The sequence below is a fragment of the Sphaerodactylus townsendi genome, linkage group LG10, assembly GCF_021028975.2.
Source record: "Sphaerodactylus townsendi isolate TG3544 linkage group LG10, MPM_Stown_v2.3, whole genome shotgun sequence".
NCBI classification, from domain to species: domain Eukaryota; kingdom Metazoa; phylum Chordata; class Lepidosauria; order Squamata; family Sphaerodactylidae; genus Sphaerodactylus; species Sphaerodactylus townsendi.
Window position 1 is genome coordinate 69,245,978 of NC_059434.1, and position 26,873 is coordinate 69,272,850.

The 26,873-nt window shown below is 45.8% G+C and overlaps 1 protein-coding gene across 1 annotated transcript in view; it reads left to right on the forward strand.

The window, feature by feature from the left end:
• Positions 1-1,279: 1,279 nt before the first annotated feature.
• TSPAN5 (tetraspanin 5) overlaps positions 1,280-26,873 on the forward strand; it is an 83,070-nt gene continuing 57,476 nt past the window's right edge. The window contains exon 1 of the mRNA XM_048509165.1: positions 1,280-1,826. Coding sequence (XP_048365122.1) covers positions 1,746-1,826 — 81 coding nt within the window. The 5' untranslated portion in view covers positions 1,280-1,745. The remainder of the gene's footprint in view (positions 1,827-26,873) is intronic.

Below are 26,873 nucleotides of genomic sequence, written 5' to 3' on the forward strand. Positions count from 1 at the left end.
ATTAAGACAGCTGACTACTCTGAAATGTTGTGTTGGAAGAAAGTTCTACAGATTCTGTAGACCGCCAATGCTGCTGTAAATTTCGTTGTGCGTGCACAATGACAATAAAATGCTTATGCTTATGCAAAAAGGCAAGTCAGTGGGTACAAATCAAGCCTAGAAGCTAAAATGGCTAAACCAGTGGTTCTCAACCTGGGGGTCGAACGACCCTTTCACAGGGGTCACCTAAGACTCTCTGCATCCGTGTTCTTCATCTGTAAAATGGATAAATGTTAGGGCTGGGGGACACCACAACATGAGGAACTGTATTAAAGGGTTGCAGCATTAGGAATGTTGAGAACCACTGGGCTAAACTGAGGTCATCCCTACTTTGGTCACATTATGAAAAGCCAATAGTCACTGGAAAACACAATCATACTAGGAAACGTTGAAGGCAGCAGAAAAAGAGGGAATCCCAGTGTGGTTCTATAAAGATTGATTCTATAAAGGAAGCCATGGCCCTCAGTTTGTAAGGCCTGAGCAAGGCTGTTGACGATGGGAGGTCATTCATTTCACAGGATAGCCTGGAGTCCGAAGCGACTTGATAGCATTTAATACACACACATCGATAGGATTATTTTAAAACAAAAGTTCTTAAATAATGGCGCCATCTTTAAAAGGGGCATTCCTTCCTCTGTTGGCGGGAACAGCTCTTCTAAAGCGACGCTTGCTGCACCAACACGTGCGTCCACCGTCTTTTAGAAAGTATTTTAACGCGTATTCCAAACCAAACCAAGCCCTTTCCCCTCCCCCTGTCCGAGCAACGCTTATACAAAGGACTGCAGCTCAAAACTCAACCGACCCCGGTCCCTTTTATCCGGGCCTCGCAACCCCTTTGTTGCAATCACGCATCGCCGCTCTTCTCCAGCACGCGCGCGAAGTACACCCGGGAGCCATTCCTCCTTCCCGCGGGGCCAGACGCTGCAGCCAGTCCTGCTCTGCAAAGCCGAGGGTGCCGCAAGAGGGGCTGCGCTGCCTTCCATGTCCCCTCAACGGCTCTGGCAGCAAGCAGGTCCGCACGGCGGACGAGGCGCGCGCGTGAGCGACAGCGGGGGGAACCCGCGGCTGCTGGCCGGGGCTCAGTTGCATGGAGCCAGGAAGCGCTCTGGCCCGCCTGCCTGCCTGCCTCCTGGGAGAAGGCAGGCGGCTGCACTGGATTGGACAGCACGGCAATCAATAATCCGGCCAGGCCAATCCGCGGCCTAAGCCTCCTCCTTTCCAGCCGGGAGGAGGGGGCTGCGCTGGGTGGGGAGAGCGCGGCTCCTGCGGGGACCAGCCTGCGCTGCAAGCGGCATCTCCTCCGGGCAGCATCCAGCCGCCAGCCGGGCCGGAGAGAGCGGGGAGGCAGGCAGGCAGGGAGAGGCGGAGAAAGACGGGGAGGCGGCTCGTGCTATCCCGCTGCAGCGCAGCCTCCTCCTCCTCCTCGATGTGCGGAGGCAGGAGGAGGAGGAGGTGGCGGCGGGAGCTGCAGCTGCGTCTCCGGCGCTCGCTGCCCGCACGCTCCGGGCAGCCGTGAACCGAGAGGGCTGCCGAGCTCGGTTGCTGCCTCTGTGCTGCGCCCGCCCGCCCGCCCAGCCAGCCGACTTGCCTGCCTGAGCCTCCTGCATCCCTGCATTTGCTGCTGCTGCAGAGGCTTTTCTGCCCCCCCCTTCTCTTCAACCCCCCCAACTCTGGCTGCAAGTAAAGTGTCTTCATGAGCCCCAAGGATGTCCGGCAAGCATTACAAGGGCCCCGAAGTCAGCTGTTGCATCAAATATTTCATATTTGGCTTCAATGTCATTTTCTGGGTAAGTGGAATATGGACCGGGGGCTTGTTTTACATTTTCTCCTTAGATTCGATTTCTCCCCTCGCTAATGCTGAGATCTTCTGCCTGCATCTGTACCGTCAGCCCAGCAGAAAATAAACGCGAGATGGTCCAGGGCGCCTGGGGTGAAATAGAAGGAACCATCACTGGAAGGAAGGTTTTGTTGCATGGGCCCATTGCAGCGCAGACTGTCCCAGTATTCCTTATTGTGTTTTATTCTTTGCATGGTCCTTCTCTCCTGCAACGGTTTGAAAAATAATGGCTTAATGTTGCTTCCATCTCCAAAGTGGGGTGAGTTGCAAGGTGTGAACCTCTTCATCCTCCTTCCCCAGGGCCCAGGAGCTGATGAGACTTCCAGGGCCTGCAGGAAGCCCAGACCCTTCTGCTTTGTTTTGGGAAGGCTGTAAGGCAAGTCCAGGCAGCCGTGTCGTGGGGGAGAAGGATTACACAATGACTGTAGGCACAGAGTGGGCTTGTTGCGCTGGAGGAACAGCCAGGAGGAGGGACAAGTACAGTCCCCCCCCCCTCGCCCTGCAAGAGTCTCCAGGATCTACAGGGATTAGGATAAAGCGTTTGCTTGAAGCTGGCTGCGTTGCTGATCTCATCCTGATCTCCCACCCCAACCCCCACTTTTAAAAATTGTTTTGCAGCCTGGGCTGTAATAGTCAGAATGATATGTCAGTCTGTTTCATCGCTCTGTTGTGCTTGTGTTGCGTATTCCTCGGTTGTGGTGGCTTCCAGTGCTTCCTCCCCAAGCTATTTGTTGTGTTTTTGTTATTTTTAAAGTTTTTTTTGAAGGACCTTTATTTTTTGCTGCCCGCCTTTGCTATGGAGAGATTAGAACCAAGGGATAGTTCAGAAATCAGTTTTTGTGTGTGTGTGTACTGGGAACATTGGAGGAAATAATATTCACTGCAGTAGAGTCGGGTCAATACGGAAGCTCTCCTGAACTAACCCTATTTGTGAACAATCTATTACGTAAAGGAAATTGATTCTCTGTTAATGGAGGAGGAGAGAGACAGACACACACACACAAAGCCAGGGGGCTATAAGGGCCGGGGTGTGAAGGCAGCGGAGGACCGAATCTCCAAGCAGCTTCTGAGGAAATGCATTAAAAGCAATTCCGATCCCTTGTTCCATATACAAGGGAAGGAATTATTGGCCAGCCTCTTTTTTTTCCTTGCTAGCTTTGATTATTTCTGGCAAGGCAGGTCAAAAGTTAATGGAGTCGGGGCCAAAGGCCTGGAACAGCAGCAAGGTGCTAATATGACTGTGGAAAATGTGGTGGCTAGAGATACTTTCCCTGCTGAGAGGAGCATGTTATGGGCTCAAATCCACAAAACCTGCCCGCCGTGATAAATTTGTTAGTCTTTATGGTGCTCCAAGTTCTTAGCGGCTGTGATCCGCCTTCCTAGAAAGTAATGCCAAAGGAGGGGCAAAATGAGGCAATTCCTGTAGACAAGCTTGAAATCAGGGGATGTAAGAAGAGGTATGGGGGCCCCTCTAGTGCAATTCATGGTGCTGTGGGGCTGATGGAAGCACTTAAACCTGCTTAAACAGATTTGTAGATGCCACCTGCATTAGTCAAATAATAGCAATAGTTATATCATCAATAGAAATGGTCAAAGTAGCATTGGCCTTAATTCTGGCTTTGGAAGTATGAGGAGGCTCTCCAAAGGTGTTGTAGAAGAGACCAGATTTGTATTTTGGAAATGGCCCAGTGAGGGCTTAACTTTTCTCTCTAACACTTTCTGACAACAGTAGATTTGACACTGCCTTGAAGTCTGCATCGATGCCTGGAAAGAACTGCAGAGAGGAAATGCCCACGCAGAGCTAGAAATCTATTGGGCAGTTTCCCAAAAGTAAATGTGCTCTTCTCCCGTGGATTGGCGCCCTGTGGTTGTTTATAGCCTGTTCCTAACGTCATCACGTCCCTCCTCTGCCACTTAAAATCTGGTGCAGAGTTTTGTAACAGTTGTTTAACTATCCATAGTGTTAGTTTTTGGAGGCTGTTTATGCGTTTTTAAATTGTGTATGATATGTGAGGCGAAGAATGCAAACATAGCTAAGTGTGCAGAGAGATGGCACAGGCGAATGTCGTGGGAGGCTTTCTAGGGTGGAAGCTATTCTGGATTATAGACTTGACATGTTGCCAGCCAGTTCAGGTGTTTTCCCAGTTCAGCTTTGATCCTTGTCAGTATGTTTAGTAGATCTTTGTAATTCTGTACATATATGTTCGTGTTCAGAGGAAACTGGGTTTAACAGAGCTAAAGTTTTTTGGGGTAGTTGGGTGGGGAGGCAACAGGGCTGGCAGTTTGAATAACTTTGCTGCTTGTTCCATGAGGTATGGTGATTGTGTTCAAAGCTGTTTTTCCTACTGAAGTTGTTGGTGTGCATTCTAAATACATTAATGTGGTGCTGGTGATGCCAGTTGCATCTGTATAAAATTGGATTTTGTATTATTTTGTTCTTTTAGAGAGAGGCAGGCTATGAATTATGCAAAATGATAATCATCGCATATGGCTGCACTGTGCACTGTGAAAGGTAATGGTGAATGGTGACCCAGTTTCAAATTATTACTCTGCTATGAAGTTCATTGTCTGGTCTTGAACAAAGCACCATTCATTTTCACATATGCCTTTTAACTTCTTATGCCATAACGGTTCCTGTGCACCCTTTAAGTTACCTCTGAGTTTATGTGGTTCAGTGCTGTAAGGTTGGATGTAGTAGCAGTCAATTAATTCATGTAAAGGTCACTGCTTGGGAAGACATCAAAAGTATATGCCTTTTGAAATGTGACTGTAAATTTACTTTGCTGTAGGCTCCGTAATTAGAATTAAAAACTGGGTTCACACACATTCAAGACCTCCCAAGCCATTGATATGAGTACAGATTGCAGGGAAGAAGTGTGGTATTTTCATATATGAAAACTAGGTTTAGAATATGTTGCTAATGACTTCGCTGGATAAGCAATAAAGGTATCTGATTAACTGGGAAGCAGTTTTTTAAAGTATAAGTTCACAGAAATGGTTGCTTGCACTGCTAACTTAAAAGAACCATTCTCTGGAAGAGAAAAGAAGATATTTTACCTCAGCTTTTAATCTCAGCATTTACTATGGTAAATACTCATGGGACTAAGTCATGTTTCTCAGATTTTTTTAACTCAAAATACTGATGGCATTTTGTTCCTGGAACTGTACCCAACCTGTGTTCCTGGAGCTGTCCCCAATTTCTCTTCTTGTCCCATATGCTTGAAATAAGTTCTTGATTTGTATCACATTTGTACTAGACTCCATGACCAATTCTTACAAAATCTGGCAAGCTAATTTGGTATCCACAATTTTATCACATTGTCAGAGTTCAAGATGTTCAAGGATAAAGACGTATCAGAACATGAAGTCACAATTTGTATCCTAATTTTGCTAGGCATGTTCTAATTTCTTTTTAAAATTATCCATATGGGCAGCTAAATTGTCTTATATTTGTTGAGAGATTAGCAGGAAGTAAACTACATTTGGTTATATGACATGAATAGAAAAGTTGAGAGGGAAAGACACTTTTTCCGCTGTTGCAGCATTCCTGTTAACCAGAATGGTGTAGAGGTTAGTGGGGGATCTGGGAAATTTGAATTAAGTTTGAATCCTCACTCAGTCATGGAAGCTTCCTGGGCGTCCTTCGCCTAGTCACTTTCTCTCAACTTCACACACCTCACAGCATAGTTGTTGTGAGAATAAAATACAGGAGGGGAGAATGAAGGGGGATGTTGGAAACAGGTTTGGGTTTGGCTGTTGGATGTTGGAAACAGGTTTGGCCATCAAATTTTCTGGGCACCCTTGCCTTCAGAGGCTGATGTAGCCTCACGGTTGGATTAGTGTAATACACTGTCACCTTGAAGAAACCCCAGACACTGCAGATGATTCAGAGTGTGGCAGCTCAGTTATTGTCAGGAACTACCCAATGGGAACATACTTTGCCCATCTTAAACAAGCTACATTGGCTTGTTTCAGTGCCCAGTTGGTTCTGACCTTTAAAGCCCTTCATGGCCTAGGGCCTTCATGTCTAAAAGACTGTCTCTTTCCTTATGTCCTTGTGTGCCAGCTATGATCTTTGACTTGCCATCTACTGGCTGCTCCCCCATGTCAAGTGTCCTGCCTGGCATCAGCCAGAGCCTGTTCCTTTTCTACTACAGCTCCGGCTTTCTGGAACAAGCTCTCTGAGGAGGCAAGGGAAGCAACATCATTAGAAGACTTCTGGGGGTTCTGTGAGGTCATTCTTTTTTTAAATTTTTTTTATTTCCAACCAAAGATTACTAATATATACATCAATAATCAAGCTGTCACACAACATAACAATTTAACAATCCTTACTAAATATAGATTATTATCTAATATTAAAACTTTACATATTGTTATTAATTACACAAATATTTACCCCCAAAAAATCCTGTTTACTATATCCACTACTATTCGCTATCTATAACAATTCGTAAACCTTCCGTAATACACCAGCACTTAGTCTGCTGTGAGGTCATTCTTAATGGGGTATAAACCACACACATCTTTTGAGGGGAGGGGGTATTGGTTTTTAAACTGTGACATGTAAGTCCCCTTGAGACGCGTGAAAAAGTGAGATTAAATTTCATTTATTTAAATATTTAAAAGGCTATTGGAAGCTTTTTTCTATGGTTGTTTCTAAATTGTGTGACGCACTTCCCAAAAGTCCTTGCCCTGTCTCATCTTTATTGTCAAAGTCTTCTTGAACTTTTGGTGTCTGATTGGCTTTTTAGTTATTTTGTGTGGTAGGTACTGTTTTAACTGTTGAGTGAGAATGTGAATCTTGTAGCACCTCAAAGAGTCTCTACGGTGCTACTAAATTCAAATCTTGCTCTTCTGATACAGATCAATACGGCCACCCACCTGAAATTGCTTTAGCTGTTGTTTTTGTGGGCCAAGTTTATTTGTTGGCTTTTAAAATGGATGTTCTTGTGATTTGCTTTTAATGGCTTAGATTCTATGATTACCTTCTACTGAGCAGTCACTGTTTGTATTTGTTGATGTTGTTAAGTATTTAGTAAACCATTTTGAAGGCCACTTTGGGGTGGTTGAGGTAGTCCTGTTTTAAAAATAAAATAGTTATACCCTGTTTCCCCGAATATAAGACATCCCCTAAAAATAAGACATAGTAGAGGTTTTGCTGAAGTGCGAAATATAAGGCATCCCCCGAAAGTAAGACACAGCAAAGTTTTTGTTTGGAAGCATGCCCGACGAACAGAACAAGGAAAAATAAGACATCCCCTGAAAATAAGACATAGCACATCTTTGGGAGCAAAAATTAATATAAGACACTGTCTTATATTCGGGGAAACACGGTATGTAGGATGTCATTTTTTGGGATCCAAAAGAAGTGCAGAATCTCATTGTGAGTACAGAATAGTCCCCAAAAACCTTGCTTTAATTTTTTAAACAAAAAAGCAAGCTTTGATCTGTTATACAAATAATTCATGAAATGATGTGGATGATGCCTCCTGAAAGACTATAAGCCAAAATGGGGGCTCAATGAAGATTGTAGTAGATGGTGGTGAACTTTTGATGCCCTTATTGCTTGTAGCACTAGTGACAGAGCAAACCTATGCAGAAATACTTAAGTTTATTAAACTCACTGAGTTCAGACTAGGGTAACTGTTGATAGTGTTGCGGTAAATTGTGCCTCAATTAATGGCTTATTTTGGCTAACTTGAAAAATCTCTTAGGGAAAACAGTATTTAACAGTCATTGTTTGGGAAGGCCAAAACAGAAGTTGCGAAATGATGGACATCTGTGGTGGCCATCTCTGCAATATTGAGGAGTGAGTAGTGGCAAATTTGTTAAAGTAACTGGAATAGTAAAGTTTACAGAAGATTCTTTTCGGGGTGGGGGGTCCTTCATTTATTCATTTTTGCAGTATGAAACACAAGAATCTTATTTTAATCTCCTTTGGAAGTGTGATCAGCGATCAGTTTTGCATGGTACTGAATATTGGGGTGGATTGGAAGTAAAACATTATTAATTTTTCACTGTGTGTATATCTATCTGCTGTATTATTATTTTCTGCCCAGTACAACTCTCAGCCTTTCACCTTGCAGTTCCCTTGGTGATTAGTTGTCGTTGCAATGCCATGCCGTAGCCTTGTGCACCTGTTAACTTTCAGCCCTTGGTATTTTTATGAAGTAGTAGCTGGTATATTTATCTCCAGGTAGTAAATTGCAATCTGGACTCCTAAATGATGACTGGAAGCAATTCATTAGTGGTAAATAGGAATCTACAGTAACTGCAGCCTGTTCATAGCATAATACGGTGGCTTGGATAATACAGCTGCTATGCCTGTGTAAATCTTAACTAACTGCTGCAGAAATCTAATGGCTGGCATACAAAGATTCCCATGTGCATGACTGAGTGTTTTTGCAACTTCTTTAGAATGCCATTCTAGAAGGTCTTGGCTTTCCATAGTAGGCCTTGTTTTAACAGTTTTGGAAACTGGTTAGCAGGAAGACTTATTGAGGAACCACAATGTTCTCAAAGCCTCACTTAAATTAATGGGACTTGTACAGAAACATGGATGAAAGCCTTAACTGTCGGAGACTGACATACCTACAAGACCACATCTCACAATATACCTCCCAGAGAGTGTTGCCCTCTGCTGATAATAACTTGCTTGTAGTCCCTGCCCCAAAAGTGTCTGGATGTCCTCAGCTAGAGCCATGGTTTTCTTGATCCTGCCCCCAGCCTGGTGCAGTGCCAAATGAGCCAAGGGTCCTGCAGGACGTGTCTCAATTCCACAGGACCTGTAAGATGCAGTGGTTCTTCCGGGCTTATAGTTGAGGGCAACAACAGGTTACAGTTCCATTATTGCTGGCCTCCCTTTCCCCTTCACCCCCTCCTTTCCCTTTCCCTTTTTTCTGTGGGTTTTGGAATAGAGTTGGGACATTCAGAAGTTCCATCAGGATTTAATTCTGTGCCATATATGCAGATTTTAGAGCATATTGTATTTTATTATGTATATTGTATATTTTGTGATGCATTTTATGATGCAAACCGCTCTGAGCCTGCTACAGCAGGGAGAACAAGGTATAAATTCAGTAACTAAACGATAAGTAGGTCTTTCTCGAGATGCACCATAACTCATTTTGGAAGGGTCTTCCACTGTTGCAGTTTTCTTGCACAAGAAGTGTTTTGTAAAAGAGCAGAAAGAAGCTATATTTATGTGTAGTGGGAAAAGATGGGGATATTGCCATTTTTCATAGTAATCTACAGTTTTCTTTCACTTACCTTTCTTACCAGAGGCACTTTCTGTGAAGGAAAACATTGGAAGCTGCTCTGAGTTGTGTTGTAGCCATAGTATGTGCTTCCTGTCAACTGAGGTTAGCTATCCTTGGAGTAGACCAGTCATCTGTGGTGTGACTTATCTCAATCCCCCTTCATTGTTTGCTCTCACCCCATAGGGAGTGAATTCCTTAGCTTTAACCATGGCTTAATGTTGTGTCTACTCTACTGCTAATCCTATATTAATATTAACTAGACTTTGAAAGCAGGGTTTGAAGTAGACTAGCGTAGAGTGGCCCTGGTTAGAGTTAACTATGGCTGATGGTGTTGCAAATATATCGGTTAAAGCTTGAGGAAGGAATTAATCCTTAAGAAAAGAAAAGAAGGTGTGTACTCAGTTTGTAATCATGGTTTGCATTAAACTGGTGTTGCATCCTTGTTAGACCAGAGAATGGGTGTCTGAACTTTTATCCCTGCAGAAGTCTGAAATGCTTGAGGAAAGAATGTTCTGCAAAACTGTCAACAAAAAACTTATATGCTTTTTTATTGGTCAAGAAGTGGCTAATGGACCTGAAATATTTTTCTTCTTCTTTAAGATAATAGTGATGTATTACTATAGGCGGGGTGGTTGGCTGGGTTGACAGTTAGTGAACGCATGCATAACCAAATTACATAAAAGCCAATTATGTGTCATTCTGGGCTTGATTCATCAAAAAAATCCATTATTCATTCTTAATGCCTTCTGATCCCGTTTGTTTTTTAAAAAAATGTTTTTCTATGAAACTGTTTAACTGCACATGGGGAAAATTTTTGAAAACAGATTCCTGTTACTGGAAAGGTCATTACACTATACTTTACATGGAAACTATAATGTCCATAAACTTGGACGGAGCATCTGTTTCACAAGTAAACGGTCAGTTTAGACATCTTTTCAGTAACTGGTCCTCAATTGTTACCTTAGTAAAAATATAATTTTGGTTTCAGGGTTTCATTAAATCTTGGGTCCCCAAACTGTGGGAACTTCTGGAATTTTTAGAACAATTTGGTACCCCCACACAATGGCTGCCATGGGGCTGATTCCAAATACAAAACCTTACTTCTACAAAATTCTAGAAAGTTCTGAGCCAAGCACCTCCCTATAATGGAGATAAGAACATAAGAACTAGCCTGCTGGATCAGACCAGAGTCCATCTAGTCCAGCATTCTGCTACTCGCAGTGGCCCACCAGGTGCCTTTGGGAGCTCACATGCAGGAGGTGAAAGCAATGGCCTTCTGCTGCTGCTGCTCCTGAGTACCTGGTCTGCTAAGGCATATGCAATCTGAGATCAAGGAGGATCAAGATTGGTAGCCATAGATTGACTTCTCCTCCATAAATCTGTCCAAGCCCTTTTTAAAGCTATCCAGGTTAGTGGCCATCACCACCTCCTGTGGCAGCATATTCCAAACACCAATCACACGTTGCGTGAAGAAGTGTTTCCTTTTATTAGTCCTAATTCTTAAGCCCCAGCATTTTCAATGTATGCCCCCTGGTTCTAGTATTGTGAGAAAGAGAGAAAAATTTCTCTCTGTCAACATTTTCTATCCCATGCATAATTTTGTAGACTTCAATCATATCCCCCCTCAGACGTCTCCTCTCCAAACTAAAGAGTCCCAAACGCTGCAGCCTCTCCTCATAAGGAAGGTGCTCCAATCCTTCAATCATCCTCATTGCCGTTCTCTGCACTTTTTCTATCTCTTCAATATCCTTTTTGAGATGTGGCGACCAGAACTGAACACAGTACTCCAAGTGCGGTCGCACCACTGCTTTATATAAGGGCATGACAATCTTTGCAGTTTTATTATCAACTCCTTTCCTAATTATCCCCAGCATAGAGTTTGCCTTTTTCACAGCTGCCATGCATTGAGTTGACATTCCCATGGAACTATCAACTAAGAAAGATAGTTCTTTCTGAATGGATACACTCAGCATATCCAAAAGTGGTACCTCCTATTTTTTTACCAAAGCACATGCAACTCTATTGAAGTAAAAGCCAAAATTCAATCTTTGTTTTGGGAAAACGGGTTGGTCGAAGAAACAAATAGGCACTGATAGGTACTGGGAATCCCTGTTTCCATTGCTTGCTGACCGTTTGAAATTGAAAGGAGACCAAGAAACCTGTTGTGAGATAGCAGTGCATTTCAGGTTTGCAAGTTGCAGCTAGGAACAGTTTCATATTACTGTTCCTGGCTTTGTATGCTCAGTGGTCTACTCAAGCAGTCCTGTGTGTAAGTGGACTTGCTGAGTACAGATGGTTAGCTGTTCACCTGCTGCTGAAATACAGTTGCTCCTTCACCAGGATAGTTGCAAATTCTGCTTTACACTTTCACTTGAGTATTCACTTGTTCATATCTGATTATGCCAGTATTTGAAGTCATAGTGGTGATGTTTTGGGAGCAGTGTTGTGGAGTTAAGTACTGGGCTAGGAATATGGAGGCCCAGTTTAAAACACCTCTCCTGGCATGAAGCTAACTGATTGACTATCATCTGTTGGCCTAACTGACTGTAATGGGTGTGAGTGTAAAACGGGGATGTATGTGTGTGAAAAATGTAAGAAATAATAATATAGAAAGGATATCTAGACTAATTAGTAATAAGCTGCCAGAGACCCTGAGTAGCACTTTGAAAAGGCAATTTCCTGTGTGTGATTGCTTAGGTATGCATACCTCACTTTTCTTCCCGGCATTGTTGGGATTGGAGGGAACCCCTTGTGAATTACAACATCACATAAACACATGGAGCTGCTTTATATTGAATCAGGCCATTGGTCCATCCAGGCCACTGTTGTCTACTCAGACTGGCAGCTTCTTTCCAAGGTCTCCAGTGAAGGTCTTTCACTTCACCTACTTTCAGGGCTTTTTATATGGAAATGCTAGGGAATGAACGTGGGGCCTTCTGCATCCTTCTCCCCTCTGTCGTATAAGGTTGGGGAAGCTGAAAGAAAGTAGCTGGCCTGAGGTCACCCAGCAAGCTTCTATAGCAGAGTAGGGGTTATCCCCCACTGTCCCATGCTGGCCATGGAATGCAGATGGAGCGGACTATATATGCCACCCTGTCTTCAAAGTGCTGGCTGTAGAACAGTGCTGGCGAACCTATGGCACAGGTGCCAGAGGTGGCACTCAGAGCCCTCTCTGTGGGCACGCACAAACAGAGTTCATCATGTGTGTGTGTGGGGGGGGGAGAATCCTGTGTGTGATTGCTTAGGTAGGCTGGCCTGGGCCATTGGGCTCGATTATTTATTTATATTTATTTATTTATAATCAGACTTATATACCGCCCTTCCCCCGAAGGGCTCTGGGCGGTTTATTAGCATTAAACCTAAGACCTAGTTTTGGGGAAGCAGTATAGGTAACCCTGTTAAGCGCTGTTAAACCCCACTGATTTTCATGTAAAGAACTAAAGTGCGATCCTTTACCTGGGAGTAAGCTTGGTTGCTGGCAATGTGGCTTGCTTCTGAGTAAACCCTCCTAAGGTCGTGATTCACCTGTTCAAAGAGTTGCATGGTTGCCTCAAAGCAAAGCCAACAACTACCACCAAGCTTACTCCCGAGTAACGCTTGCCTCAGAGCCAACCATTTTTTCTAAACTAAAACCTCAGTATTCAGGTTAAATTACCGTGTTGGCACTTTGCGATAAATAAGTGGATTTTGGGTTGCAGTTTGGGCACTCGGTCTCAAAAAGGTTCGCCATCACTGCTGTAGAACTTTCAATAGGACTTCATCCCCATAAACATTATATTCTTGCTTGATCTCCAAAGAAATTAAGCAGTACTGATAATGGTATTGGTATGAACGAACAGGAACAAGCGAGTCATCGATTTTAAATTTTATTGATGACTTCTACCACCCCCACTTCCCTCCACCTCTGCTTCTCCCACACTAATACTAGCCCTTAAGTAGACACTGTGTAAACTGACAAGGGTATTTTGTGCCTGCTTTCTGCTGCATTTGTACAGCACAAAGGGGACTTCAGCCTTCATAACGTTTGGGGCCTTCTTTATGCAGCCTCTCTATTACAAGCAGCTCCTATTGACTTTAATAGGAGTTACTCGGTACAGCAGCTGCATGCTCAGGGCCTTTGGTTCCCATCCAGTGAGAGAAAAGATGTGAAAGAACTTCAAAAGAGCCATGGGCTGTGTCTGCTTTTTGTTTGTTTATTTTCATTTAATTTATACCCTGCACTTTCTCCTTGCAGGGGATTCAGGGTGGCTTACAACATTTAAAAATAGAATAAATACAAATGCAGTACAAACAAATTTAATAAATAGAACAATAAAATCAATTCAGACATTAACTTAACAGCGAATTACTCAGAATTGAAATCACTGGGCAGCTCCCCGGTTTGTAACATTAACCAGAGACCACATGAAACAAAGCAGCCTTACATGGCCCGATGGGATGCTGGAAGATCTTACAGGGCACAAACTTCCCTGGCAGCTGATTCCAAAGAGAATGGGCAGTCAAGGAAAATGGCCTTGCCCTGATGGTTGATAAGGGGGCAGTTTGTGGACCAGACACCTGTAGAAGGCCCTGCAATTATGATATAAGGAGGTGGCGGGGTGTGTGTGTCATACTGGGAAAGGTGGTGCCGTAGGTAGGACGGTCTCAGACTGTTTAGGACTTTATAGGTCAGAAGCCGCACTTTGAATTAACTTAAATAGCTGAGAGCTGGTGCGGAGGGGCAGGCAGTAGAAATGTAATTGGAAATTTCCATGCTCTCCCAACACCCACCCCAAGTTTGTGAGACGTGGTTTATTTTCTTCTCCTTTTTGGGATAAATGAAAGGGATTCGTTTTTATTGACTGGGTTATCGAACTGGGAGGAGAAGGAAGAAGTGGAGACTCCTCTTGATAGGCTGAGGTCATAAGGACATAAAGCCAGCTTGCTAGATAGACCAGTGAATTTGTCTAATCTGTTTTTAAAGCCGACTAAACTAGTGGCTGTCACTGTATCCTGTGGGCTGTGAATTCCACAAGTGAAATATTTCTTCACTTAAAGAGCCATGACTGCTGCCCAGCAATTCCATTAAGTGCCTGTGAGTTGCTGATTATTTTTCTTGCCATCAAGTCTCAGTCAAATTACTGCTACCCCAATGAGTTTTCAAGGCAAAATACATTCAGAGATGGTTTTCCATTGCCTGTGTAGCAACCCTGGGCTTCCTTGATGGTCTCCCATCCAAGCACTAACCTTATTTAGCTTCTGAGATCGGACTAGCCTGGGCTCTTTAGGTCAGGGCTGCTAATGTTATAGGAGAAGTTCTCTTGGACCATTATCTGCTCCAGCCTTAATGCTGCTTGGAAATGGGCTTCTTCTTCCCTACAGCATTGTGATGCGTTCACACAACTCCTGGGGTTTACTGCTGTCTTTCTCAAACCTGCTTGGCTCTGAGAAAAGCAGAAAAGCTGAATGAATTTGCAGAAAAGCTGAATGAATTCTTTGCATCTGTCTTCACCCAAGAGGAGGTGAGGAAAATTCCTGCACCTGAACCAAGCTTCTTAGGAGGCGAATCCGAGGAACTAACGAAGATAGTGGTAGACAAGGAAGAAGTTCTGGCAGCCATTGATAAACTAAATGCTACCAAATCCCCTGGCCCAGATTGCATTCACCCAAGAGTTCTTAAAGAGCTCAAGCATGAAATTGCTGATGTTCTCACTTTAATATGCAACTTATCCTTGAAATCAGGCTCCATCCCTGAAGACTGGAAGATGGCCAATGTCACACCAATCTTTAAGAAAGGATCTAGGGGGGACCCGGGAAATTACAGGCCAGTCAGTTTGACATCTGTTCCTGGTAAATTAGTAGAATCTGTCATTAAAGATAACATTATAAAACATGTAGAAAAGCAAGACCTGCTGAGAAAGAGTCAGCATGGCTTTTGCAGAGGCAAATCCTGTCTTACAAACTTACTAGAGTTCTTTGAGGATGTAAATAGGCATGTGGATAAGGGGGAACCAGTGGACATTGTCTACTTGGATTTCCAAAAGGCTTTTGACAAAGTTCCTCACCAGAGACTATTGAGAAAACTCAGCAATGAAGGAATAAGAGGGGAAGTCCTCCTATGGATTAAAAACTGGTTGAGAAACAGGAAGCAAAGAGTGGGTGTAAATGGGAAGTTCTCACAATGGAGAGATGTGGGGAGTGGTGTCCCCCAAGGATCCGTATTGGGACCAGTGCTCTTTAACCTATTCATAAATGACCTGGAAGTAGGGGTGGGTAGCGTGGTGGCCAAGTTTGCAGATGATACCAAATTATGTAGGGTGGTGAGAACCACAAAGGATTGCGAGGAGCTCCAAGCAGACCTTGATAAATTAGGTGAGTGGGCTCAGAAATAGCAAATGCAGTTCAATGTAGCAAAATGTAAAGTGATGCACATAGGGGCAAAAAATCCAAACTTCACATACACGCTACAGAGGTCAGTGCTATCAGTCACAGACCAGGAAAGGGATTTGGGCGTCTTAGTTGATAGTTCCATGGGAATGTCAACTCAATGTATGGCAGCTGTGAAAAAGGCAAACTCTATGCTGGGGATAATTAGGAAAGGAATTGATAATAAAACTGCAAAGATTGTCATGCCCTTATATAAAGCCGTGGTGCAACCGCACTTGGAGTACTGTGTTCAGTTCTGGTCACCACATCTCAAAAAGGATATTGAAGAGATTGAAAAAGTGCAGAGAAGGGCAACGAGGATGATTGAGGGACTGGAGCACCTTCCTTATGAGGAAAGGCTGCAGCGTTTGGGACTCTTTAGTTTGGAGAGGAGACGTTTGAGGGGGGACATGATTGAAGTCTATAAAATTATGCATGGGGTAGAAAATGTTGACAGAGAGAAATTTTTCTCTCTTTCTCACTATACTAGAACCAGGGGGCATTCATTGAAAATGCTGAGGGGAAGAATTAGAACTAATAAAAGGAAACACTTCTTCACGCAACGTGTGATTGGTGTTTGGAATATGCTGCCACAGGAGGTGGTGATGGCCACTAACCTGGATAGCTTTAAAAAGGGCTTGGACAGATTTATGGAGGAGAAGTCGATTTATGGCTACCAATCTTGATCCTCTTTGATCTGAGATTGCAAATGCCTTAACAGTCCAGGTGCTCGGGAGCAACAGCCGCAGAAGGCCATTGCTTTCACATCCTACATGTGAACTCCCAAAGGCACCTGGTGGGCCACTGTGAGTAGCAGAGAGCTGGACTAGATGGACTCTGGTCTGATCCAGCTGGCTTGTTCTTATGTTCTTATGTTCTGAGCTTTTGGGGAAGATTGCAGTAGAGCCTGGATGGCTCCTGTGTGAGTGGAAAAATATTGTTATATCAATAAACCATTGCAACAATAGGCTCAACAGGTTCTTTTAATTCTCACCTTCCATTTTCTAAAAGAAATCTGTAAAAAAATTTTCTTTGTAGAGATATAAGGGGAAGGACATAATGGATGGGGATAGAGAATTTTTAAAAAAATGAAAGCTGGGAGTTCACGTAACCTGTTAATGCCTATGTTGCTACAAGCGTATATCAACATAACAATAAGAAACTGATGATCCCCGCCCCCCCCCCCCCCCCCGAGGTGGCCCTGGGGAGAATGGATGGCTCTTGCTAAGGGGCAGTAGCAGGGAAACCTGCCAGGTGGGTACCCTGTTGCTGCTCTAGTCTATAGCTGCACTAGCTAGGGAATCCATACAATTTCCTTCCCTGTGTGAAAACCATTGCTATCCACCTTTTCTACCTCATACATATTTTTATTAACCTTTATCATGTACTCTCCCCATCTCCCCCCCCCTTAAACTAAAAAACCCCACAAACTCTTCACTGTGCAGTGGGGTTGTAGTAGAGTCCCCTTGTGTTTCTCTGTTTACATGTGAGCAGCTTGTCTGCACAACTATCCCGGGTCTGCTTTTTCTCATCACACTAGGTAGTGTCAATATTTTGGCTTTGTAAAAACCTTTACATTACTATTATATCGATATACATTCATTACTGGGTAATACTTGCCCATCTGACTTGGCCCTTACTAGTCTGATCTTAAGAGACTAAGCGGGGTTAGCACTGGTTACTACTGTGATGGGAGACCATCAGGGAAGTCCAGGGTTGCTATAGAGGCAGGCAATGGCATACAACCTCTGAACGTTTCTGCCTTGAAAGCCCTATGGGGTTGACAGCAAAACAAAAACTCCATGTCCATTTGTTTAAGCACCTCCCAAAACTCCAAAAGCTAAGACTGGAAACCACACTGATTCTCTCCACTATGTCTGTTCTTCTGTATGCTTAATAATTGTATCATTAACAGCAGATCCGACTAACTTACTTAAACTAACTGGCTTTGTAAGTTTTTGAATCTCCTCTGAAACCATTTCAAAACTCAGTGTTATATTTGCTGCCTTCTAGACCTCTGGAAAGGTTACTGATTACATTTCTTAAGAACGCTCATGTAAATGCTGAAATTGCTAGCATCAGTCCGGCTCAGTGGCTATGCCGGACTGCACCTAGAATGCACTATTGCAGCCCCAACTTACTTTCTATGGCTACAGTTGCTAACAGAAAGAAAGAATTGGAATATCGTGGGATTTTTTTGAAAATATCCTCTGATTAAATCTGAGGAGAAAGTCTTAGAGTACCATAAGTGGTGACATTTCTTTTTCTTTATCTGAACTTCATTTAGCTTCTTTTTAAAGTCAGCTGTTGAGTACAACTATATTGCCCCTGCTGGAAATGCTCCTGTGGAAATAATATCTCATCCTGAGCCATGAAGAATCATAAGGAGTGATCTGACGTTCAGGGCTTGCTTGTCTGTATCTGTGTACAGTTATCTGGATTTATTTTTCTCGGAGGCCACTGAGATTGTTGGGATGACGTTAACTCCAGAGAGGAAGTCATGGTAGTCTGTTGTAGCGAATGATGAACTTCTGTTTAGTTTTGGCTTGATCTAGCTGCTTACATTTTAAAATGGATGGGAGACAACACATTTGGAAACCATGGTATGACTCTCCTGTGTGGCTTTGTCAAAAATGGATGCATGTAATGACACAATTACTTTGTTGTAAAAATATCGTTGAAATGTGCTTTATTAGAGAGCTTTTTAATGTGGCTGATAAACACAATAGGATTGCAACGCTGATGGCTTGCTTATAGCAAACACATTTTAGTTTGCTGGTCGAGAAGCTTAGAGGTAACAAGGGAGTAATCGTATTAAGCCTTGACCTAGTTCTGGTTTCTGCTGAACTTCCCAGATTGTGTGAAGAGGGTGCCTAATTTTTTTTAAGTTCCAAAAATTTGGCTTTTGCTTAATGTATTAGTGTGACCATCTTGCCTTTTACATACTGAAATCCTATATAACAGATGTGTCTGTGTAGCATTCAGAAAACAGTGTGCTGGTATTTAGTGACCTGGGCTCAAACCCAGCATTGATTAAGGAGCCATTAGAGATTCAGTTTTCCCCGATCTGTAGCATGGGACTAAATCTGCTATACCAGGGTTCTGCAACCTGCGGCTCTCCAGATGTTCATAGACTACAATTCCCATCAGCTCCTGCCAGCATTGCCATGCTGGCAGGGGCTGATGGGATTTGTAGTCCATGAACGTCTGGAGAGCCGCAGGCTGCAGACCCCTGTGCTATACCGTTACCCAAAGATGTGCAGTTGGAATGGTGGGAAGGAAAAAATGGATTCATTTTGCCACATCTGGGAAGACCCCATCCAAGGTGTCTCCATTATGAAGCATCAGTATGGGATATGTCAGTAGGTGGGGTCTGCACTGGAGGGAGGAAATAGAATAATGGCCCCTTGTCACCTTAGAGGAAGAATAGAATGAAAATCAAATGAATGATCACGATATGATTTATTACAGTAATTAAATGGAAAATATTTTACATCCTTGCTCATGAGATTGTAAGGACAGGGTTTGTGTTGTAATGTAAACAGAGAAATTGATACGTTGGGGTCCTGTCTGAAGACACTGTATTTTGGTTTACTGCTAAAAAGATCTGGGAGGGTTGGATATTGGAACTAGAGTGGGAAAACTGCTGGGAGAAAACTCTTTATACTCCCTCAGATAGTGTAGTCAGAACTGAACTATGTGGACCTCACAGCTAGATATGTTTAGCAGTCTTTTAAATATTTGGCATTGGGGAAATATGTTTAATAATCAAGGGTACATTCAGATGGATAAAGTGATGCGACAAAGCTTTTCATGAAATTACAATGATGTGCAAACACCCAAGTGTGGAGATTGAAATTCATTGGTTATCTCACTTGATTGCTGCAGTTGTCAAATATTGTAATACTGGCATTTCTGAATGCGCTACTGGGAGTTTTCAGGCAGAACTTGCATGTTACCCCAAGCACAATGGCTTAAGCCCATGGTTTTTCAATGCTGTCAGAGGGATTATTCTCTTGTCCTCTGTTGCCCCCTGCCCAATTTAGACTTCCACATCATGACCATTTCTATTTCTTGAGGTCTCTTGAGTCCAAAGGCTGATTTTTTAGAAGGCACGGGGATATAGTGACTTGGGTTCTGCCAAACATTTCTGCTAATGCAAGGATTTCCATCAGCAGAGAATTACTTTCTTCTACCCACTGACCACAGTTCTGCTTAAGGTAGATAGGAGATTCACAGAGACAGCATGAACAATCAATCAAAAGTCTGCAGCAGCAGGGGAGGGGAAAGTCTGTGGAAATCACATCCCCTTCTGCCTTATGGATATGTTTGGCAAAACCCAAGGCAGCAAGATAGGGAAGATAGGAAACTTTACTTATAGATTGTGGTGGGAAGTGCCATCATGTTGCAGCTGACTTATGGTGACTCCACAGGATTTTCAAGGGAAGTGATGAACAGAGTGGTTTGCCATTGCCTGCCTCTGCATAGCAACCCTGGACATTCTTGGTAGTTTCCCATTGAAAGACTAACAAGGGACGACCCTGTTTATTTCCTGAGATCTGATGAGGTTGTTACCCTGGGCTGTCCAGGTCAGCGAATTTATAGATAATTTGATACAATCTGAGCTCAGTGAAATGTTTGTGGACCATCCTTGGAAAGAAGATCTAGAAAGCCATGAGCAGTGTCCTACCACTTGGCTTGGCACACTGTGGTAGTCACATGGTCACTGCCTAACCTTTACCAAGTCAACAAGTTGTTTACAGCTGTTTTGGTCCTGAAATAAAATCCTGAAAGCCAACAACACGATTTACTTAGTAACTTTGTGTTAGAACCAACTCAATAATGCGTGAGTTTGTAAACTTTTCAGTTCCCTGGAGCTCTTCTTCAGATCAGATGTTACAAAATGGAAAGGAAGAAATGTACGGTACTTCTGGTTTTATGCCTAATAAAGGTTTTTTTGATTGGATTGGATTGGAAAGGAAGGAAAAAGCAGATTTCCCAGGTCTTTATGGTCTTAAGACCCTCTCATACCAGGATGAGAAGATTATGGTGATTGGTCATCCTCTAGGGACCTCTTGCAGGTGCCTGGCTGTAGTAGTGCACTGCCGACCCAGCAGTGCCGTAGTAGAACGTTGGGACGCCAACGGACCTGCGGCCTTGCCGGTCGCATCGCACCCCCACTCCTCATCCCCCCATGAGTCACGGGTCATGAACTGTCTGGCTCAATCACCGGGCGCAGGGACAATGGTCTTGCCCCCAGGTGAGGATTAGGCTCAGACGCGTACGCTCTTCTCCGCACGTAGCCAGATGAGATCATGCATCACATGATGATCTCCCGACCTCCCGCTCTCCCGGAACTCCCCCCAGTCCTCCCTCCTACACGCCCCCGATAGAGTAACAATAAAAGGTGCCAGGAACCGGCAGACGGGAGACTCGCTAGGAACACGGACCTCCGGTCTCCCGCTGCTGGTGATCTCCACCAGATGTTATCTCCGCGTCTCGTCTCGTTCTTACGCTGACCGCGTGGGTCGACTACAAGCTGGTGCGAAACCCGGGAATCCTCGAACCTCCACCCTGCTCACCGCCGCCTGGGGAAGGGCAGCGATACCAAGTCCGCTGGATCGGCGCATTCAGGGACCACCGCTTTCGGTATCGCTTCGTCCTCTGGATCGGGCGCATCCAGAGACACGCAGCCCTAGGACACTCTCTCGTCCGACGGAACACCGGTGAGTATGGGAGCTTGCAAAAGCAGGGCTTATGACAAGCACGCTGATCGAACTGAAAGCGTTAACGAAATGCGGCAGGGTCCCCGTAAAGAGAAGGGAGCTGCGCAAATTGGTTGAGGAGATTGAAGCTCAGTGTCCATGGTACCCAGAGGGGACATTGAATCTTAAGGACTGGGAAAACATCGGGCGACTCTTCGCACAGAGCCTCGCTACCGATGTCGCTGCTACTGACGTGGAGACAATGTTTTGTCGCCATCAGCCTGCAGACCCATGGCTCCCTTGCTGTAGGTCGCCCTCCTTTCGATCTTTTCACCTTCAATTTCAACCCGAATTTTCTCTATCCACTAAATTGGACGCCTGTCCTCCTTCTGCCCCCTTCGCTCCTTCACCCAATTCAAACTCTCCCGCGGCTCAGCGCCCCTCCCCTTGCTCTGCCTTCATTTTCCGAAGCCACTGCACCTCCGTCAGCGCCCCGTAATGGCGCGGGTTTCAAAACTCTCGCAGAACGCATTAGCCACGATCTGCAGAAGAAAGAAACCCTGACGGACGACGATGCCGAGATTCTTGCATTGTGCCCCGTCCACTTCACAGATACTGAGGGGGAGGGTGGCGCCATTCGGGCGGGTTGTCGAGTACCGCCCTTTAAGCTATAACATCCTCACTGAGCTCCGCAAAGCGGTGCGGGACGTAGGAGTCACCAGCCCCTATGTGAGAGGCATGCTAGAGGCGGTCGCGAGGAATCACTTAATGGTTCCGACGACTGGAAGACCACCTTCCGCATGCTCCTGAGCCCTGCACAATTTGTGATCTGGGAGAGCGAAGTTCCATGGCCGGCAATGCTTTAGCAGGGCAGCCGCCTCGGGCGGCGCTCTACACAGCCGCTCAGCTTTACGGCTTTGATGCCTTCAGTAACCCCAACAATCAGATCGTCCTGCCGGTGGCCACCCTTACGGTCGCCGCCTCTGAATGCGCTCTACAAGGCGTTTTTGAAAGTCCCCAATGCCGGACAGCCAACCCAAAGTTTTTCTAGCACCCGGCAGAAGCCTCAAGAGCCCTATGCTGAGTTTGTGAACAGGCTCCAGGAGGCCCTCAAGAGGCAGGTTGACAACGAGGAGGCCCAGGGCTAACTCCTTAAGCGCCTTGCCAAGGAGAACGCCTCCGCTGAGTGCCGCAAAGCGATCACGGGCCTAGGAAGGAACCCCGAGCTGGCCGACATGCTCAAAGCTTGCCAGGATATCGGGTCTTTCGCCCATCAAGCCAGCCTTCTAGTCGCCGCCCTCTCCGGCTGCCATGAGGCAGCCCTCGAGACGAAGTGTTTCAATTGCGGCAAGCCAGGACATTTCCGGAGGAATTGTAGGCTGCCCGCCGGGGGGGCCTACAACTCCTGACGGAGGAGGGTCTCTCCCAGAGGGCTAAGACCCCCAGGAGCCCAGGGCCGGGCGCCTCCCAATGCCGCTGGGAGGCCCAAGGGCTCGGCATCTCCCCAGCCCGGGAACCAAGATCCGCACCTCAAACCCTTCCCCGGAGCTCCCCCATGAGATCTTCGCTCCAGCTCAGTATAGTGATCCCATCCCCACGGAGACCATTAGGCTGGTCTTGCCAAAAGCTTCCGCCGCTGAACAGGGGTTGTTCATCATCCCAGGGGTCATCGACCCCATGCACCAGGGAGCCATCCACATCCAAGTATGGACAAACATCCTGCAGAAACTGCCAAGTTCACCGGAACACCCTGCCTCTATGCTCTCACTTGAGTCTAATCTAAGTTCAGCTAATCTAAATCTCGTTGCTCGCTCCCCCTCTACGTCTATACTTCCTGCTCTGCTAGCCCCTTCTACTTCCAAAGTCACCATGCCTCCGCCAGTGCCCCAGAATGGCACGCATTTCAAAATCTCTGCAGAGTCCACAGTCACTGAATTGCAGCAGAGAGGAATGCTGACGGAAGAGGACTGCCGCTTTGAGCCTCTCCTCAGAATGCCCCATAGCCAATCTACAGGACAATGAGGCATGGAAAGGGGAAGATGCTCGCACAATGGCCTTAAGCCAAAAGTCCTTCCATTGGAAGAAGAAGCCCCTTGGCCCTCTCCAGCTGTAAGGTTCAAACCAGATCTCATAGCCTCTGAGCCTGTGCAAAGCCCTAAGCTCAAAGCTCCCAGTGGCAGCAAAATCAAGCCAGCACCTCAGAGAGAGCAAAATCTCAACAAATCAGAGTTTTCGCAATCCTCCCTACATTTTTATATGTGCTCTGTATGCCTATGTATGTTCTGTATGTCTTGCCCCCTTTCAAGAGACCCCTAAAGTTTTCCCCTCATAGGGGATTTTTCCATTGCTTCTAGGCTATGCTCTTGTGCTTCAATTAAAGTTTTTTCTCCTTCTGGATTATGTGTGCCAATGCCTTGAAAGGCTTCGCTTCATTACAGCATCCGCTTTAAACGGGACACAGCTCAGGCGTTTCTGGATACCGATGGGACCTGCTTCAAGCCGCCTCCATCTTAGTTTAAACCTTCAAAACTTTTCTTCAAACCTCTCCTTGAGAACCGTTTCCTTCGTCCATCTGAGCCTACACTGCCACATTGGCGTGGCGCCAGTTTACATATGAAGCCAAAATCATTTTCATGCTCCCACATTCTCTGCTGAGGGCTCCCTGGCTAGTCACAGTGCCAAGGGGGTCTCTCAGCCACACCTATCTTACACAGCCTCCGGTGTGAAGGTAGGAAGCGAGCTCAAACCGGCCAAAGTCCCCTTCACGGGAGGGGAAGGTAGAGCTGACTTCCAAACCCTTCCCCCCCCCCCCTGCCTTCCTTTCTGCACACCTCCCTCTTTCTAATGGGCTGACGCACCCCTCCTCTAGATCTAGGATCTGATAAAGGGTTTTTTTTGCAAACCCCTCTCAATTTGCTCCTGTGTTCAAACCTCAAGCCCAGGAACTGTTTTTTCTTTTGCATCTTCTCTATATCTTTCCCTATATAGACAGCTTATATTAACGATATGACTATAATTGTGAATTGTTACCAAGTTTAGGCTTTTGCAAAACCCACACCTTAGACGGTGATTGGGATTGTTTTACAAACAAACATCCGACCTGGATATGACCTCCAGCTTCTCTCCTAAGTTTCCTTCGGGCAATTCCCTGCCTTGTATCTCTTAACGCTTTGATATGTTGCCAGAAGTGATCACGTTAGTCGGAATGGAGCCAACTGGCGCCTAACTAAAGCTTTGGCCAAAACTGGAACGAAAAAAAGGGGAGGTTTGTTCCCCCCCTATTGACCCAATCAACTGGGTCTCTATCCAGCCAGACCATATCCAAAGTACTCTTCTCTATTTCTCTATCAAAAAAAATTGCCCTCTTCCCACTCAGGGCGCTACGGAGCTTTCCATTGTCATCCTATAAGAACGTAATTAACTCAGCCAGCACGCTAAAACCCCCTGGGGCGAAAAAGCGTCAGCTTTTTTTTTTCTCTTCTATACAGGAGTCCAGCTTCGGCCATGCCAGAGCCAGCCCCCCCATCCTCGGGAGATGGAGGCGGGGAGCCTCCCCTGGAAGAGATCCGACCCCGCCAGCCTCTGTTGAGAGAGCAGCTCGATCACCCTCCAGCTTGCGGCCACAGGAATGGGGAGGAGGACACTCTCTTCAGAACCAGTACACCCATTCTTGCGCACGGAGATCGCAACCACGGGAGGCTGCCGCCATATTCGGGCCAGGCATATGGTTCTCAAAGGTTGACGCTGTGTAGTGTCGTTGCTCCTCATCTACAGCCACTGACACGTTCTCCCTCTCTGCCAGCCCCCTGGCTGAAGCACCCCGGTGGAATTGCAGCCAGGAACATTCCTGATAGATTAACCCTTGGAACTCTCGCTCACAGTTTTCAGCCCGGCTTGAATAATTGATTGGAACCAACGCCTTCTTCTCACCAACCTTTGCTCGCGGAGAATCACTGAACCTGCAATGCTAAAGACTATCAGTAGCTCTCCCCTACGCTTCTTGAGAAATCCACATGGACTCTAACGTCATCAGCTTCTGTAGACTTCTGGTAGATCAAACAGCAAGAGCCATGCATTGGACTGAATTATGCAAACTACCGGTTGCCTTCCTTCCGCTTCCATCATCCAGCCCTATGTATCGTGAAGCCATGTTTTGTTGTTTAGATTTTATTGCATGCCCTAGTTTCTTTTGAAGTTATGTGTATTTGTTATTGCTGGCGCATTCTCGCCTCGTCTGTCTGCTTGCGGGACTCACTCGCTGCTACCCCTGGAAGGAGCTCCACCCCAGGAGCCCGCGCCAGCCGCCATACAGCCGCTCCGCTTCTGCCTTTCTGATCCTCTCCTGTCGTAAACGACGCTGTCGCCCTCTCCAAGGCGGAGGAACCTGTCCCTACTCGGGCAGAACTTCCCGCCTTGTGGGAGCCCCCCCGGACTTGTTTCCTGTAACACCAAGACTGATTGGCGGCAGCCTTATTGTGCAGCCCCGCTAAGCTTCCATCAATTCCTACCTCCGGTACTTGCCTCCTTTTCTGGGCAAATTCCTGAAGGCGCTCAACGGAAAAGCAGCACAGGAACTTCGTCCTGGATCTGCCGCAACCCTTAGACAATCGTGGCCAGCTTATTGGATTATTTGTTGTTGTTACATCCCACCGGCAAGGTTGTGATGGAATGCGTTACATAATATGTGTTGGTTTTAATCTTTCTTGATAATTCCCAAGTTGGATCCACGCTTACGAAAGTGCGTGGAGCTGCACAAGAAGTTGTATCTAATCTGAAGTACGCATAAGTTTTGCAACACCCCCATTGGTGGTCAGCCCTCTGGAGCTGGCGCTGGCCGGGAGGATGGTTGAAGTGCTATTGTACAGCTCTGCATTGGTTTAATTGTGTTGCCTTGTTATACCCGGAGGGATCTTTGTTTCGGGTTCTTCAATACCGCGCGTGTCACAAACCAATATTGCTCTGTAACGTTAGTGTAAGAAACCCCTCGCGATTTCCACCCCTCAAGCAACTGCTCTCCTAATGCTGCACAAGCAGCTTGGCCAATCTCTGACCAAACGGCGGAGGGAGACAAAGGCGCAGGTCGATCCTTTAAATCGCCTCTCTTAGCGTTTCGGCCCCCCGCTTTCTACAAAAAATGTAAAAAAAAAAGGGAGGAGATGTAGTAGTGCACTCCGCCGACTCCAGCAGTGCCGTAGTAGTACAAAACGTTGGGACGCCAACGGACCTGGGCGGCCTTTGCCGGGTCGCATCGCACTCCCACTACCTCATCCCCCCATGAGTCAGCGGGTCATGAACTGTCTGGCTCAATCACCCGGGCGCCCAGGGGACAATGAAATTCTTGCCCTCAGGTGAGGATTAGGCTCAGACGTCGAACGGCCGTCTTTCCTCCTTGCAAGACGAGCCAGATGAGATCATGCCATCACATGATTGATCTCCTCGACTCCTCCCGCTCTCCCGGAACTCCCCCAGTCCTCCCTCCTACACTCGACAGAGTATACAGGCATGATAAAGGTGCCAGGAACCGGCAGACGGGAGACTCGCTAGGAACACGGACCTCCGGTCTCCCGCTGCTGGCGATCTCCACCAGATGTTATCTCCGCGTCTGCGCTCATCGTTTAACTTACG